This window comes from Pagrus pagrus, assembly GCF_965226575.1.
Source record: "Pagrus pagrus genome assembly, chromosome: 9".
NCBI lineage: Eukaryota > Metazoa > Chordata > Actinopteri > Spariformes > Sparidae > Pagrus > Pagrus pagrus.
In genome coordinates this window covers 31,690,031-31,704,897 of record NC_140193.1, presented here as the reverse complement: position 1 = coordinate 31,704,897, position 14,867 = coordinate 31,690,031, and the positions used below count along the sequence as shown (strand labels likewise).

At 40.6% G+C, this 14,867-nt stretch overlaps 1 protein-coding gene across 19 annotated transcripts in view; it reads right to left on the bottom strand.

Annotated features, from left to right (window-relative positions):
* The window catches only part of caska (calcium/calmodulin-dependent serine protein kinase a), a 161,712-nt gene that overhangs the window by 10,119 nt on the left and 136,726 nt on the right, over nucleotides 1-14,867 (bottom strand). For 5 of the 19 annotated variants that reach the window (XM_084361599.1, XM_084361610.1, XM_084361612.1 and 2 more), the window contains 8 exons: nucleotides 12,993-13,078; nucleotides 12,691-12,759; nucleotides 10,040-10,108; nucleotides 8,140-8,175; nucleotides 7,586-7,636; nucleotides 6,190-6,231; nucleotides 5,458-5,654; nucleotides 5,216-5,331 (listed from right to left, as the gene is read on the bottom strand). In XM_084361599.1, the coding sequence (XP_084217725.1) occupies nucleotides 5,216-5,331; nucleotides 5,458-5,654; nucleotides 6,190-6,231; nucleotides 7,586-7,636; nucleotides 8,140-8,175; nucleotides 10,040-10,108; nucleotides 12,691-12,759; nucleotides 12,993-13,078 (666 nt within the window). The remainder of the gene's footprint in view (nucleotides 1-5,215; nucleotides 5,332-5,457; nucleotides 5,655-6,189; nucleotides 6,232-7,585; nucleotides 7,637-8,139; nucleotides 8,176-10,039; nucleotides 10,109-12,690; nucleotides 12,760-12,992; nucleotides 13,079-14,867) is intronic. The other 14 variants (XM_084361613.1, XM_084361600.1, XM_084361615.1 and 11 more) reach the window with 5 other exon arrangements.

Sequence of the window (14,867 nt, the reverse complement as noted above, 5' to 3'; positions counted from 1 at the left end):
ACTAACCAAATTTTTTTGACTGCAAGCTTTTTCCAAAAAAATGTTTAAGTTGAGTGAGCGAGTTAGGGTTCACAGTGAACTGTACTTTAATTTAATGTCAGATAGGACTCTCCAAACACTGTGTGACAAACACACAGCCGAATACCTGAGGGAAATCGCAGGTTTTGCAGAGTGTATCACATGTTATAGCACAGCTGTTCTCTGTACAATGTGTTCTCAGCTTCTGCAACATGAGCCTCCATGGAGTCACCATCTCAGGGTGCTGACAAGCAAAATGCAATGCCCATAAGTCAGTGGGTCTCTTGTGCAACAGGCGGCTGCAGATCAGCTGCTGCGCAGACTGAATAACAGTTTCATGGGCTGAATAGAGTTATGTTATATGTTATTACCACACTTAAGTGTTTGGCTGTCTTCACATTACTGTCTGTCTGGGTCTGCTAATGAGCACACTCAATCAGACAAGGATAAAAAATTGGTTAAGATAACAACACAACACACAATGTCTGAAAACACACAAGCTGTTTTAATACCTACATGGTTTCAGTTTTGTGTCAGCCTTCTGTTGTTTGTTGATTGTATCAACAGAAACAAAACTGAAACACTAGCACAGTGACAGCTGATTTAATCTACAGGATTTATCAAAGAAACAGAGAAAAGAGAAAAGAAGAAAGAGAGTCGGTGTGTGGAAGAGAGGAACACAGAGAGAAGGACATGGCTGCTGTCACTGGTTGTTACTTACATGCAGAGAGGCCGTTCAGTAGGAGAAAGCGAGAGAGATGAACAGGAAGGGTCATAACATGGTTCGGTTACAACAGCAGAATTACAAAATGTTACATACAAACAGCAAGATACAACAGTTGGGCAGCTGTGTTGTTGTTGCTGTTGAATGGAATATTCACTTCAACTGGTGACATGTCACTGTGTGAAGTGTGGTGTGCGATCAGTTATGGTTAAAGGTTATCAGGGGAATATACCACTCCTTTATACAGCAGATCACTTTTCTTTTGTTCTTTTTCTTTTTTATAATTGTATAATTTAAAAAAATGTCTTCAAATGGGGTAAATTATACACTATATTTAATCTTTGTGATATCTGATCCTCTGGCTCTTTTAAGAACTCTTAATCTTTTCAGCACATCCCTTACAGTGTTGACCTGACATGCCAAAACAATCCTTTAAGTATTGTACAACACTACAGTACTGAACAGTAAATTATCATAGTTATACTTAATACCTTAGTTTGTGGACCATAAACATATTTTGGCCCATTTTCAGTAGGCAAATTATGCTACACTGCTTAAAAAATCAGTCTTTAATAAATTAGCCTAGATAAAATACAGTTAACATTTTCCTGATTTAGATTCCAAACTATTTGATTATAAAATAAGTCAACAAAACAGATATAGAAACATATTGGTTGGTACTCAGAAAGAAATGAGGTTGAGTAGTTCTGCAATAGGTAAGCTGTGTGCAGTGGCTGTGAAGGAACCGCAGGAATGAATCCTAAGACCCAGAAATAAATGATCAGTTTTGCACTTCTGGTTACCTTGTCTCAAGTCAATATGTTTATTAAATGACTTATCAATAAATAATGATAATAACTTTATTTACATACCATCTTTAACAACAGAGTTTACGTTTGAGTACTTTGACAAACAAGCAAAAGCAGGAAAACCTTTTTTGTCTGAAATAACTTATATAGTTAACACAACCTTAAGATACTTTCATGTTTTGTTCAATGACATAATATTACACCAGTCAATACGCCACATTTCAATTACCAAGCACCTACATGTCTTAAAAACGGCAGCTGGTAACAAGTGTCTAAATGAGACTTCAGAGGTTGTCGGGGACATTAAACATCATCACAGTGAACATGGAGACTGAAGCCATGCAGTTAATTTATACCCTAACCTTTCACTTACACTTAAAAAATTATAAACTTGTGTTTGTCATAGAGCTTATTTTCTTCAATAACCCAAAATCCAATAGAAAAATCCCATTCCCACAGACCCAGGGCGATGCTGGTGCTGCATTTGTTGAATTCTGCTCTGCAGTTGTGGGTGGAGGCCTACGTGTCCCCATAGTTTCTGTATACAAATTTTCACTCTTTAACACTAAAAATCATTAAGTATGGAATAATGTATATAAACACTGCAATAACTACAGGTTGAACCTATTGCTATGATTTTGCTTTGACTGTTGGCGGAGTTGATGCAGAAGGGAACAGATTGTGATATGTTCTGCATTCAACCCTAATGGATGCTGAATGAGACAATGGGATTTAACTGTTAACATGAACTGTCTTTGTACTAATGAATAACGAATCAGTCAATTAAACGGGATGAGTGAAGTTATAGAATTGACTATTTCAGTTTAAACTACTAACAATTAATTGCAGGCGACTCTGAATCCCATGCATTCATGCATTAATCACTACATAACTATGATGATATGTGTTGCATGCTATAGAATATTAAGGCAATCCCTTTTAAATGGACATTAACAGATGTGTCAGCCAAGGTGTCAAAAAGGCATGCTAATCAAATGGACATTCAGATGCACACATACTCTAACATACTGTCAGTAGATAATGTACGCTGCCAAGTACGCATGTAGGGTCAAACCTGCGATCACAGACACCTGTTGCTTGGTGCATATATCATACAATAGGTGTAAAGCTCTGGGTCCACTGACACCCCAAAGCCTGTGACAACGCTGCCCACCATGATGCATCTCCACCCTACACTCTTTGCACTGCTCCCTGCTCTAAACTCCCTCTCTCCAATACCTTATACAAGATTATTCAATTCAATTCAGCTTTTTTTTTTTAGAATACACAGTCTTTTCATCCTAAAATAGATACTCTAACTATTTATATTTTGATTGCAGGATTGTTTGTGTTCAGTTGCTTTACTCACGCAAAATATGTTTTCGTCCCAAACAGCCAGAACACTTTACTGTGCATTAGCCATAAGCTAGCGAGCATGGCACACATGGAGTGTGTGTATGCGTGTTTGAATTCAGTTGAGCCTCTTAATGGCCTCAACACTCACAAGAGACTCCGGTTCTCTCCCGTCTTTCCCTTCTCCTCTTTGTAACGTTAATGTTCATGAAGTAAAGTACATTTCCCCTCCAGCTCCAGTCAGCAATCAACATTACAGAACATAAACACCAGACAATAGCAATCACCTCCACAAATAAACTTGAGTAATTACTAATCCACTTTTTAATTCCAAAAGTTAAAGTAATCTATGAGCTCTCCTCCCTTCAATAAACAGCTCCAGATCAGAGCAGAAACCAATGTGACTCGGTCTGGCTCTGCACCCAACTCTATCCTACAGAACTGGTATATTGTATATTTATGATATCATATTGAACTCTTGTGAGAAATTAAATAGTTTTCCATTCAGTTAACATATTTACTGTAAAGCCCATATCAGGATGTGAGAGGAGGAGGGGAGAATCCCCTTTTGGGGTGAGGGTCAGGAAGTCAGACGAGAGGCAACTGTCTCTGTCTGAGGTGTTACAGGCAGATAGATGAGATGACATGACATTTACATTCTAATAAAGCATCAAAGGATCACTGTCCTGGTAAAGAGACGATCAACCAAACATCAGGGGGTCATTGTTTTTGGAAGAAATGTTGTAACCCCCACTCTGTTTGTATTTAAGTCAGAAACATTTGGAAGACGAGAGAGAACACTTGGGGTCTTCTCTCCATGCTGCATGTATTAAAGAGATCTGATTCATCACGCTGAGTCTACAATTCTTCTGAGATTTAGCAACTCTCAACCTCACGAAGGAGAATTTCCACTACACTCTATACATTCTGTATCTAGTCATCTGTAGTATTGGGACTGGATCAGCAAGACTTTGTGTTCTGATGTAAAAAAAGTGTTCTTGTAACAGGGAATGTGACCTTGCTGGTTTTGTCCGCTGATCAGCACCTGATTATTTAAAGAAACACCTGTTGGCAAATAAGCACAGAATGAATCTGATAAAGCAGAACGTGGTTTGCTCCTTGTTGTGTTTAATTCATCTGTTAATAAAATAGTGTCAATAGTATCCTGGTGTGCACTGGAATATTGATTTAGATCGATTGATTTTGGTCCATTGTGAAATTAGCGTATATTTGTGTCTGTTATTGACATTGCATGTAATCTAGATGTGCAAAAATTCCTTTCACTTTCGTGGGGAACACAGCAGTAGTCACTGAATTGATCAGTTGATCCACAAAAATAAGTAACTACTTTTATAATCAACTAATAATTAATAGAGATAATTTAATAATTTATCAAAGAAAAAATACAAGCTTTCAAATGCAAATATTTTGGGTTTTTGCACTGTTGGTTTGACAAAACAAGACATTTTGAGGTGTCACTTTGACCTTGGGTACTTGTGATAGGCATTTAAAGGGAAAGGGCAAAATTATTACAATGTAACATGACGACATTAAGGAGAAGAGAACTGACGCCTCAGCTTATTGCACCATTACAAATATCTATTTGGTTTCAAAACCAGCAGCAACCAAAAAACCTTTCCTGCTACCTTCCTCTGACTCAACTCTCACACAGACCACACTCCCCCTCCCTACCTCCTGTGTTCACTCACTCAGCTCTGGTTGCAAACACACATGGTGAGTTTTTACCACACAAACACTCAGCCTGGTCACACAACCAGACACATGGCAGTGATGTTCTAGTAGTGCGTCTAGGTGCTATATCTATGTCCGCACACCAGTCAACATATCTGCTGCTGATGCTACTTCAGGGCCTCTGCATCTGATATCACAATTGCTTAAGAGACAATTGGTCACATACCTTGCTACACACATACAGCACACACCCTCATGCAGACGTGTCATTTAAAAGTCTGCCATAAAATGCAGAGATTTTCTGGCTCAAACTTGCCCCCGTGCTCATGTTTCAGCAACACTGGCAGCCTTCCTGTCATCCCTGGCTGTGGCTCCGCCAGTGAAGATGAACGCTACAAGATCCTGTTACATACAAATTCTACCTGCACAAACAGACGGAAGGACAGACACACATGCTCACAGGGCCACACACGCTCATTTAACTGTAAATATTATGTAAAGTGCAAGCATGCATGCAAGTAGGGACTCATGGGACTGAGCAACACTGAAATGTCTGCAGCATGTTGTGTTGTGTGCACATGCATGTGATCAGGAGCATGTGGGTGAGTACACGGTGTACCTGCGTTGTGTTTTGCCAAATACTTGTCTTTGTACTGCTTCTTCTTCTTGCCAAACCAGGTACAGCTGGCCTGCTGCTCCTGCTTGGTCTTCTCCATGGCTATACAGGCCACTCGCCTAACACAAACACATACACAGAGTCACATTAAGCGCTGAGCTGAATGATTGTAGATGTGGAGGTATAGTTTCTCTATAACCTTGTCTGTTTGCCATAATCTCTCAGTGTGTGCATTTCCCTCTCACCACTCCTGCAGCTCTGGTGACGGGATGAGGCCTGCTGTGCCATTTTTTGTGTTCTCCAGCTTGCCCTGCCACCAGTTGTGGTCATCCTTGGAGATGATCTGGATGATGTCGCCCACTCTGAAGCGAATGCCCGCCTCCTTGCAGGGGATGAGTTCGTCTTTGGAGGGGTCATATTCAAATTGAGCCCTCACGTAGATCTGTGTCGAAAAGCGCAGAGGTTAGATGGGTGAGCTAACTCAGCGATGGGTCAAGGTGGTGGTGTTTCAGAAATAAACAGTGGTGTGATGAGTGAGAGAGGTGAGTGCTGGGAGAGGTACAGGGAAGATGAAAGAAAGAGAAATTAGACAGAGTGAGTGGTGTACTCTCTTCTGCATATGCTGACAGCTACGACTGCAGTAATGATCAGTGGACTCTCAGGAGAGGGGAGAGCATGGAGGGTTTTTGGTTGCCTGGCTGAGGAGTGGTTTCCAAGGGAGGGCCTTCTCCAGTGACATGAACCCAGACACAGCTGGTCTATTAAGGAGCCTCTCCACACACTGGTAATTATGGCACAGGCATTGTTTGTGTGTCAATAAGTTCAACACAACATCATCATTATCCTCGCAGCTTTTTGTTGCTGTTTTGCAATCTGCACTCTGTGTGAAAGTGAGCTGGTAAATATGTTTGGGACAATAGTGCAGAAGTAGTTACTGTGTTTTTCTATTTTAGGGGGTGGGAGAGGCTGTCTCTTACCTTAACAGACATTTTGTCCTTGATTGGAGGTCTGGATACAATCTAGGATTTGAAAGCATCATACACATCACGCAGCAAAATGGCTATGCAATGTCTAAACAGCAGTACGTACGCCAAGGTTGGTGGAGGGTAAATAGGTAGGGGTTGATGGTGGTGAGACAGGACAAGGAGGTAAAACTCCAATGTTGGAGTTACAGAAGGTTTCTCTTACCCATCCAATACTTTTTAAATATTTACTTCTACTAAACTATAACACAATTCAATGATTCTGAGATCAAGCTCTGCAACTCTGAGGCTGCTAAGCGTGTGGTATAAGACGATCTGTTGTGGACCCTACTGCCCTCTGCTGGTAGGATCTGCTGTTGGTGCAATCACAACATCCTTAGATGCCATGTTGCTGATACTTGATCCCGCAACATTAAAAGAGTGAGACATGATTCTGGTGAGTAATGTTGGAAAATTGATGAGGTATGTGTCAGGAAGGTGCACACACACATAAAGACTTGATAGGATGAGTTAAGTTGTGAAAGGTTGTTATGCTTAAAAATTATTTTAGTTGGCCAGAGTTCCTGTTCTCATAGCCATAGGTCCATACAACCATATCTGACTGGGTATCAGCGGCTAGAGGTGATCTCTAGGCTCTCCAGAGTTCAACAATGCTTGTGCCATTATTACCATACATACAGTTTAAGTAAAGCTAGTGAAATGCTACATTGTACGGCTGATAACACAACAGTGGTCAGTCATGTTGTTGCAGTGTCCAGGGTATTAGTTTAACATCAATGTCAGAATGAACAAGAAGGTCTCTGAAAAAGAGTCTGGCCAGAACCAAATCATATTTAGTCATAGTGAGTCAACACAGGATCCTGTTCCATTGGTCACTATTTCAGTATGTCGAATGCCTTAGTATAGGACTCAAACGATTAGTCGAGTGACAGACAACTATCTTGATAATCAAGTAATTGTTTTGAAAATGCCAAACTTTCTCTGGTATCAGCTTCTAACAGGCTGGCTACATTGAATTTGTAACATATGCGGACCATCCATGGAGTGGCTGCTGGGTCATAAAGTGTTGATGTTTTTGTTGAATGAAAGCACCTGTAAATAGGAAATGACACACAAATGTAGTGTCACACAACACTACACTGTATGTGAGCTGCAGTTGTAACCAGTAAAAAAAATATTTTGCTGCACATCAGCTGAATGGTCTGCATACGTTGCATCTTTAATACAAGTATTTTCTGCTTTGTTCTATCATTGTAAATTAAATATGTTTGGGTTTTGGACTGTTGCCCAGACGATTCAAGCAATGTGAAGATATGATCATGAGACATTGGAATGCCAAAAAGGTTACTAACAAATCAATTGGGAAAATAATTAGTAGTTGAAGTCCTACCCGAGTCGATCCAGGTGGATGTCCTGTCAACCTCAGATCACATACATCATGCTTATGCAGCACAAGTGTTTTTTGAGGAAAGACAGAGTGTTCAATGGTGGAGCATCATACTGCTGCCATGTGTTGGTTTTCTCTCACAGTGTTGCTCTATTTGAATCAACTACATTTTGGAAAAGGTCTGATTATCTACAGAACTGTCTCAGACTGATTCTTTAGCATTAATGTGAGGGCTCTGTGACCAAATAATTAGCTGCAGAGGTGGTGCTTCATCCACTCAGCAGAACATCAAGTGATCACTGTAGTGTGACTGTTTTGGTGTGTTTGTCTGTGGAGGGGAGGTGTAGTTGTTAGAGTAAACCCCAGCCTGAACAAAACAACTATCTTGTAAATCAATCCAAACTATACTGATACATTTTATAAAGTAGAAAGGAGGGTTAGGGAAAATTGAGACACATACCTCTGTATAAAGTGGAGCGATTGTATGCATTGTATAAGATGCTAGTGAGTACAGATGAGTGAGTGAGTAAGTGAGTGAGTGAGTGGCTTTTATTCACCTGTCGACCCTTGGGCTGAATGGTGGATGGCAGGTCCTGTAGAAGTAAACCATTTATGACAGAAAGGCATGGTTAACTGTGAGACACAAAGAGGCAGTTCACAGTTGGTATCGATATCCGTCCTGAGTTCTCTGATCGCAAGTGGACAGCTCTAAGTACAGATGTGAATGCCCCTGAGATGCATTGAGGACGCAAGAAGAAGAAGAAGAAGAAGAAGAAGAAGAAAAAGAAGAAGAGTAGAACGAGATGAAGAAGAAGAAGAAAAAAAGGAGGAGAAGAAGAAAAAGAAGAAAAAGAGACGAAGGAGAAGAAGAGGAAGACGAAGACAAAGAAGAAGAAGAGACTAAGGTGAAGAAGAAGAAGGCGAAGAAAAAGAAGAAGAAGAAGAAGAAGAAGGAGAAGAAGTAATGTAAACGACATGTTTGGTCTCTCTAACCTGTCTGTTAGCAGTTTCAACCAACCATTGAACTAATAACCATAATATCCCCTTACAAATCGCATGTTTTTAAAAGCTGCTGCGTGAACTTCACAAATTTTGTGAAACAGCTACAACAAATTCTAAATCATCTGAGCCTTCTACTAAAGTCAGCATTTCATGTAATACATTTAGTTGTTTGTTTCCTTGTAAAGTGTCAGTTTGTGTGTCTGCTTATTGTCTAAATTGTGTCTTACCTGAACATTTAGCAGCTGTTTGAACACACTGGTTCAACTGATTTTACCATATACATCAAATTTATGAAAGAAGACAACATTTTATTGACGGTAAACATGTAGAATTTTACAAATACGGTTACATGTAACAGTAACCAATATAGGCAACTTTGTCACCTGTGGAGAAAATCCCCAGACCCCCTTAAAAAAATCCCTCAATCTTGACAGTTGAGTTAGGAGAAATAACCTTTGTGAACCACTGTCTACAGCACATGCTATTTGGGCCTTCTTGTAAATTTGACAAATGTTATACATGAAGATATTTCTTTTTTCATGAACAAAACACTGTCTGTTTTTTCCAGTGATGTATGTGTATATTTGCATACAGAGCGGGGAAGTGAGATCTGACCACAGGTGGTCACTCGAGATGCATGTTAATGCCAGGTGCGGACTGACGGACCTAAAGCTGTCCACTTATTATTGGATCACTCAGGGCGGATGGTTACACTAGGTCTGAATTCCTTCAAATACAAAGTATAACAGTTAAAAAAAGCATTCAGGTATCATTTTGTGAAACTTAAACAATACATGCACATTCATCTGCAATCTGCTCTTGCAAAATGGACAGAGAGAAGACAGTGAAAAAAAGAACAGAGTAATTCTATCTCTTAAAACAGATCTGGCTGTGGAGCAAAACGCGAGCACAGAGCAAGCAAAGCAGCTGCAACATCAGCATGACCACAGTGTCTGTCTGGAGCCTTGGAGTAGAGACAAAGAAACTGCGCAACCTGATGAGGTTTAGTGTAATGCACAGCAGGAGCCCCGAGTGTGTCCCCTGCATCACTGAGACCACAGGACGCCTAGTGTGTTGTAGCAATGAGGCACAGCACGCAGCAGGTTTTATGAGGCACACCAATTTGTTAACTGAGATATCGGACCTGGGGGGTCTTTGGCTCAAACAGATGAACTGGGAGAATGACACAGGATTGACTCAGGAGATCTACGGTATGACCCGCCTACTGTTAATTCTACTGTTACTAATGCTTTAACAGTTACAACTAAGGAAATTAACACAGCTCACGATGAACAGACATCTACACGGACAAGACGATTAACTGACTGGAAGACAGAGACATGTAAAAATACCATGACACATTAACGTAACAAATGAGACGCACTGGAGGGGGGAGAAGAGAGAACTGGTTTGGGGTCTTTCTGTAGGGTTTTTTTGGGGGGTGGGGGTCCTTACCAAGATAGAACTGTTAATGCTGGAGTGGCCATTGGCAGGGGACTGCCTGGAGGTGGTGGGGGACTCTTTCTGAAATAAGACACACAGATCAGCAGCGCACAGCTTCCACACACACATACACACACTCGATCTCATACAAATATCCATGAGCTTGTGGCCATATACACAGAGCTCAGAGACGCGCGCGCGCGCGCGCGCGCACACACACACACACACACACACACACACACACACACACACACACACACACACACACACACACACACACACACACACACACACACACACACACACACTTACCAGACACACACTTCTGGGAAGCAACCACAATAGAGACCCACCACAGTGCTGACGTAATGAAATGCGTCAACAAGACATGGGTGAGAACATGATCAGCAGTCCTCTAGCCTGCACGTCCTTAAATCAGCACAGGGGGGCGGTAGACTTACATTTGCTACTGAGCAGCCAAGCCCATGAAGTCATCCCTTACACAGACCATCACAGCTCAAAACCACAAATAAACATCTCTGTACTCTGAGATATGTGTGTGTGTGATAATATTTATATAAATCTAGTGAAAATGGAGTAGAGGAGATTAATCTACCAATGTGTTTTAAAATCTAAATTGTATGCTGAAAATAAAGCTTCTAATCAAATGAATAAATCAAAAGTATAATGACAAATCACCTTTGATCACCATAGATAAATATAAATAAAAGTATTTTAATGATGATAATTTATACATACAATTTATTAAGTTATATTTGGTTATTGTTTTATTGTCTTCAGCTAAAAATTGCAAAAGTTTGAGCAGGGCTGTAGTTTGCACATCTGACCTTTTAAAATAAAAGCTGTGTTGAGTGGCTGTGGCAGCGGAGCTGTAACTGAGTTTTACCCTAAAGTCAGTTCAATTTTAGAATCTTTGGCACTGGTTTAAAAGAGTCATACATAGCTAGGTGCCAGACTAATAATTAAATCTCCTTCTGTCACAAAAGGTCACTTAGATATACTAGTTTAGCCTGTGAGTTGATCCAGAGTCCATTAAAAGGGCAATAAAACTTCCAGTCCTTCCAGTTAGTTTTGGAATGCTTATATTGTTTTGTGTCTGAATTATTGGTTTGTACACTTCACTTTATGCTGCTGCATTTATAGTACTTTATATCTTGTTTTTGGACTTGAGTTTCTCTCTACAGGGAGCTCTTTGGGCTCTCTAACTGAAGGATGCTATACACTGTATATACTAGAATCAACACCTTTCAGCTGTATGCCTCCGCGCACCAGTCAAGTTTACGTTCATGTCTGTCCAGACTCATAATATATTATATGTTGTGAAGAATTCGAATAATTTGATAAAGTGTAGCTCTGGGCTGATTGGCAGTTCTCACTATATGGACATGTATGATTCCAGTGAATATTTGCCAGTCAAGAACATGCTGTCTTCACTTAGAAACTATTTTTTTATAGAGGAGTACAGAGGACTGATTTTCCTAAGGTGCAAGAGTAAAATCACCTGAATCTCAATATCAGCTAAACCTGAGCTTATGGGGGACTACAATAGTTTAAATATGGATGTTGCTGCATTGAAGCTACAAATTCTAAAATGTGGATGCTTCACACACCTTCAACCCAGTAGCACAGAAGATCTCTACAATCAGCACAGTTTCAAGGTGGACACTCAAGATAACTGTCACAAATTCAGTATCTGGCCAAATGCCTAATATGGTCACAATCTCCCCTTCTTAGGGGGAGTTATGGTGTGTTGCATGTTTTTGCAGAACAAAATGCTGTTACAGTGAAACTGAACTTTGAACTTTTGGATATGAAATGTCTTCACTTCCTCACTTTTATCCCTATAGACATAAGTGTGAAATTTTGAGCGTATGAAGTCGTGAGTTATGGCTTAAAAAACAGTGGCCCCTTGACCATCAAAGCCTGATCAGTTTCAGTTCATCCCTGAATCCAAGTGTGCCGCATGTAATGAAATTCCCTCCAGGCGTCCCTGAGATATTGCATTCACAAGAATGGGATGAACAACCCAAAATCATAATGCCTCTGGAATCGGCTGTCATTAGTGCGGAACCACAATAAATACAACTTATCATACAACAATGTTATATATATTAATATATGCCTGTGTTTTTGTTGCGCAGTGCAGCTTCAACTTGATGGTTATTTCTGAGGCAGTGCAAAGCAATTTCCCATTGTGTCTTTCATCACATCATTTCATCACAAGGAGAGCATATTTTTGTACATTAGGTAAGTCTGCACTGTTTGCACAAACATTATGAGCCTCATACTGAATTTATAAATATTAAATTTAAGATGTTCCTGTTATTTGGTCCACCTTTGTAGTGCGTGAGAGTTTGTACAGTTGTGGTGGTCTGTGGGCAGGAGCAGGGTGGGATCACACAGAGAGGTGTGGCTCATTCCTGGACCAGAGGGGGAGAGGGAGGTTCCGGTATCTTCATTGTGAAATTGGTGTGCTAAATATCTGACCCAGCCCCAGCAAAACACAGCAAAACACATACACACACACAGCACACCCCACACACAACATCCTTGGGTTACACGCACACACACACTCAGTACGGCGGGCAGTTAGTAATATGATCAGCATATCACAATCAGCAGTGAAGAGGAGGAGGTGTTACCTCACACGAAGAGCCCTGCGTCCGGTAACTTGGCACTATTTTGAATGTGATGCTGCCTCTCATCTCCCTCTGTGGACACACACACACACACACACACACACACACACACACACACACACACACACACACACACACACACACACACACACACACACACACACACACACACACACAGTTTGGTCTATTTTAGTTCAGATATGAAGATATGAGATTTTACTGATTAACAGTATGTAGTGATAACAACATCGTAGCACTTACTAAGACATTAAAAGTCAGCAGCTTACACAAACACATGCACTCACCAGCATCTTCTGCAGCTGCTCGACAGTCTGGTTGGCTACACTGATACTGTTGATCTCCCTGATCTCATCTCCAACATGCAACGTTCCTGAAAGGAATGGACAAGTGAGCTTTGACAGAGAGACAAGGGAGGATAAAGACAAATGTGTGATCAAAATGTTTTCCTCATTACAGAGCCACATTTTATTTCATTAGGCTCTGTTGCTGTTTTCCCCCTCACAGCTACAGTAGAGAAAAGTGTGCTTTGTCATCAAGATGGCTTTCCAATCACCACATAATAGATTTAGTAGGGGTTAGTTAACGGTATGCTACAGTCACAAAAAAACAGCAGTGCCTTCAACCTCAAGAGCAGCTGTTGAAAAGTCTGGCAAAATGGATGCATGGAGTGAACTCTTGTCATCTTGTCATTGTTGTCTCCTTTTAAAGTGAAGATGAAGGAAGAGCTTCATTTTTTTAAATTCTCACTGTCCATTTATTTACCTTAAAGGTGCTATTTGTAAGAAAAGTTGATTTTTGAGTCTCATCCCCAGCCGATCAAATAATGCCGCTCTGGGATTGTAGCACGGGTTGGCTGCCATCGCAAAGCACCAGTTTTTGACGAGTTGGGAATAAGACTAAAAAAAACAACTTTTCTTACAAATAGCACTTTTAACAGAAGAAAATCTAAAATGTTCCAATCCCTCTCTGCCGCCTATAGATTTACATAATATTTACATGATGTTTCATGCAAACTTAAGCTGTTTTTCCAACTAAATGAAATATTGAAACAGCCATAGAAGTGATATTGTACCATTTGTCATAACAGACAAAGCTGTACCCTATAGTAAATGCTACTTAGAAGATAAAGTGTTGTCAATCTTCCATTATAATCCAACTTGAACTTCACTCCTTATGATTAAGGTAATTACTGTAGCAATTGAATTTTTAATGCTCAATTTTAGCCTATATTTATTATAGACCTAGATGCTGTATACACAGGCTTATGCATTGCCTATGCCACTGTCATGCAACTGATAGTTGGTAGGACATTAACAATTGCACATTGGAAGTGAGGTTATAATGAAGATAATTTTATTCTTCATCCGATGTGACAAAATCATCTAATTTTCTTGTGTGTTCAGGCTCCCGCGTTCACGCGACTCTCCCTCACAGCGGTTTGCACTACGGAAACTGCGCCAGATAAGATCAACAGAACTCGCGATAGATACACATTTACATTTACATCCTGCTGTGAGCGACCGAGCGACACACAAACACAAGAGGGATCTGCTGCACTAGTGATTTGAAACTTTGAACCTCATAGAGGGATGTAAATACTGGTGTGTATCTATCGCGAGTTCTGTTCATCTTGTCTGGCGCGGCTTCCGTAGTGCAAACCGCTGTGAGGGAGACTCGCGTGCACGTGGGAGCATGCCTCCAGGCAGATGTAGTATAGTGACTGTTTAGGCTGTAAAAATGTACTAAATGACGTTTCGAGTATTCGAGTAAACTCTGGATGTCGCCACTTCAGGACACTTGGATTGCAGCAGACGAGCAGTATGGAGGAATATTACAAAGTTTTTGTGTAGTTTTATGGACCTTTTCGTCTCGGGCACATTGACGCCCGTTATATGGATTTTTGCTGCAGGAGGGTACCCCCGCAGGTCTCCAGCTGCACTTTGAGGAATAAGAACCTACACCGGACTTCTCATCATTTTACATTTTCACAAACACAGGGAGGACTTAAGTAGGTCTGCATATATAGTTCTGTATTGCTACTCTATTTCTATTTATTGTAGGCTACTTCTTTTGTTTCTTAAATGCACCAAAACATGGCATCATTGAAATGAAAATGCAAAGTTCAACTACCTGATACTGAAAGCATAAGTAGCCCTCTG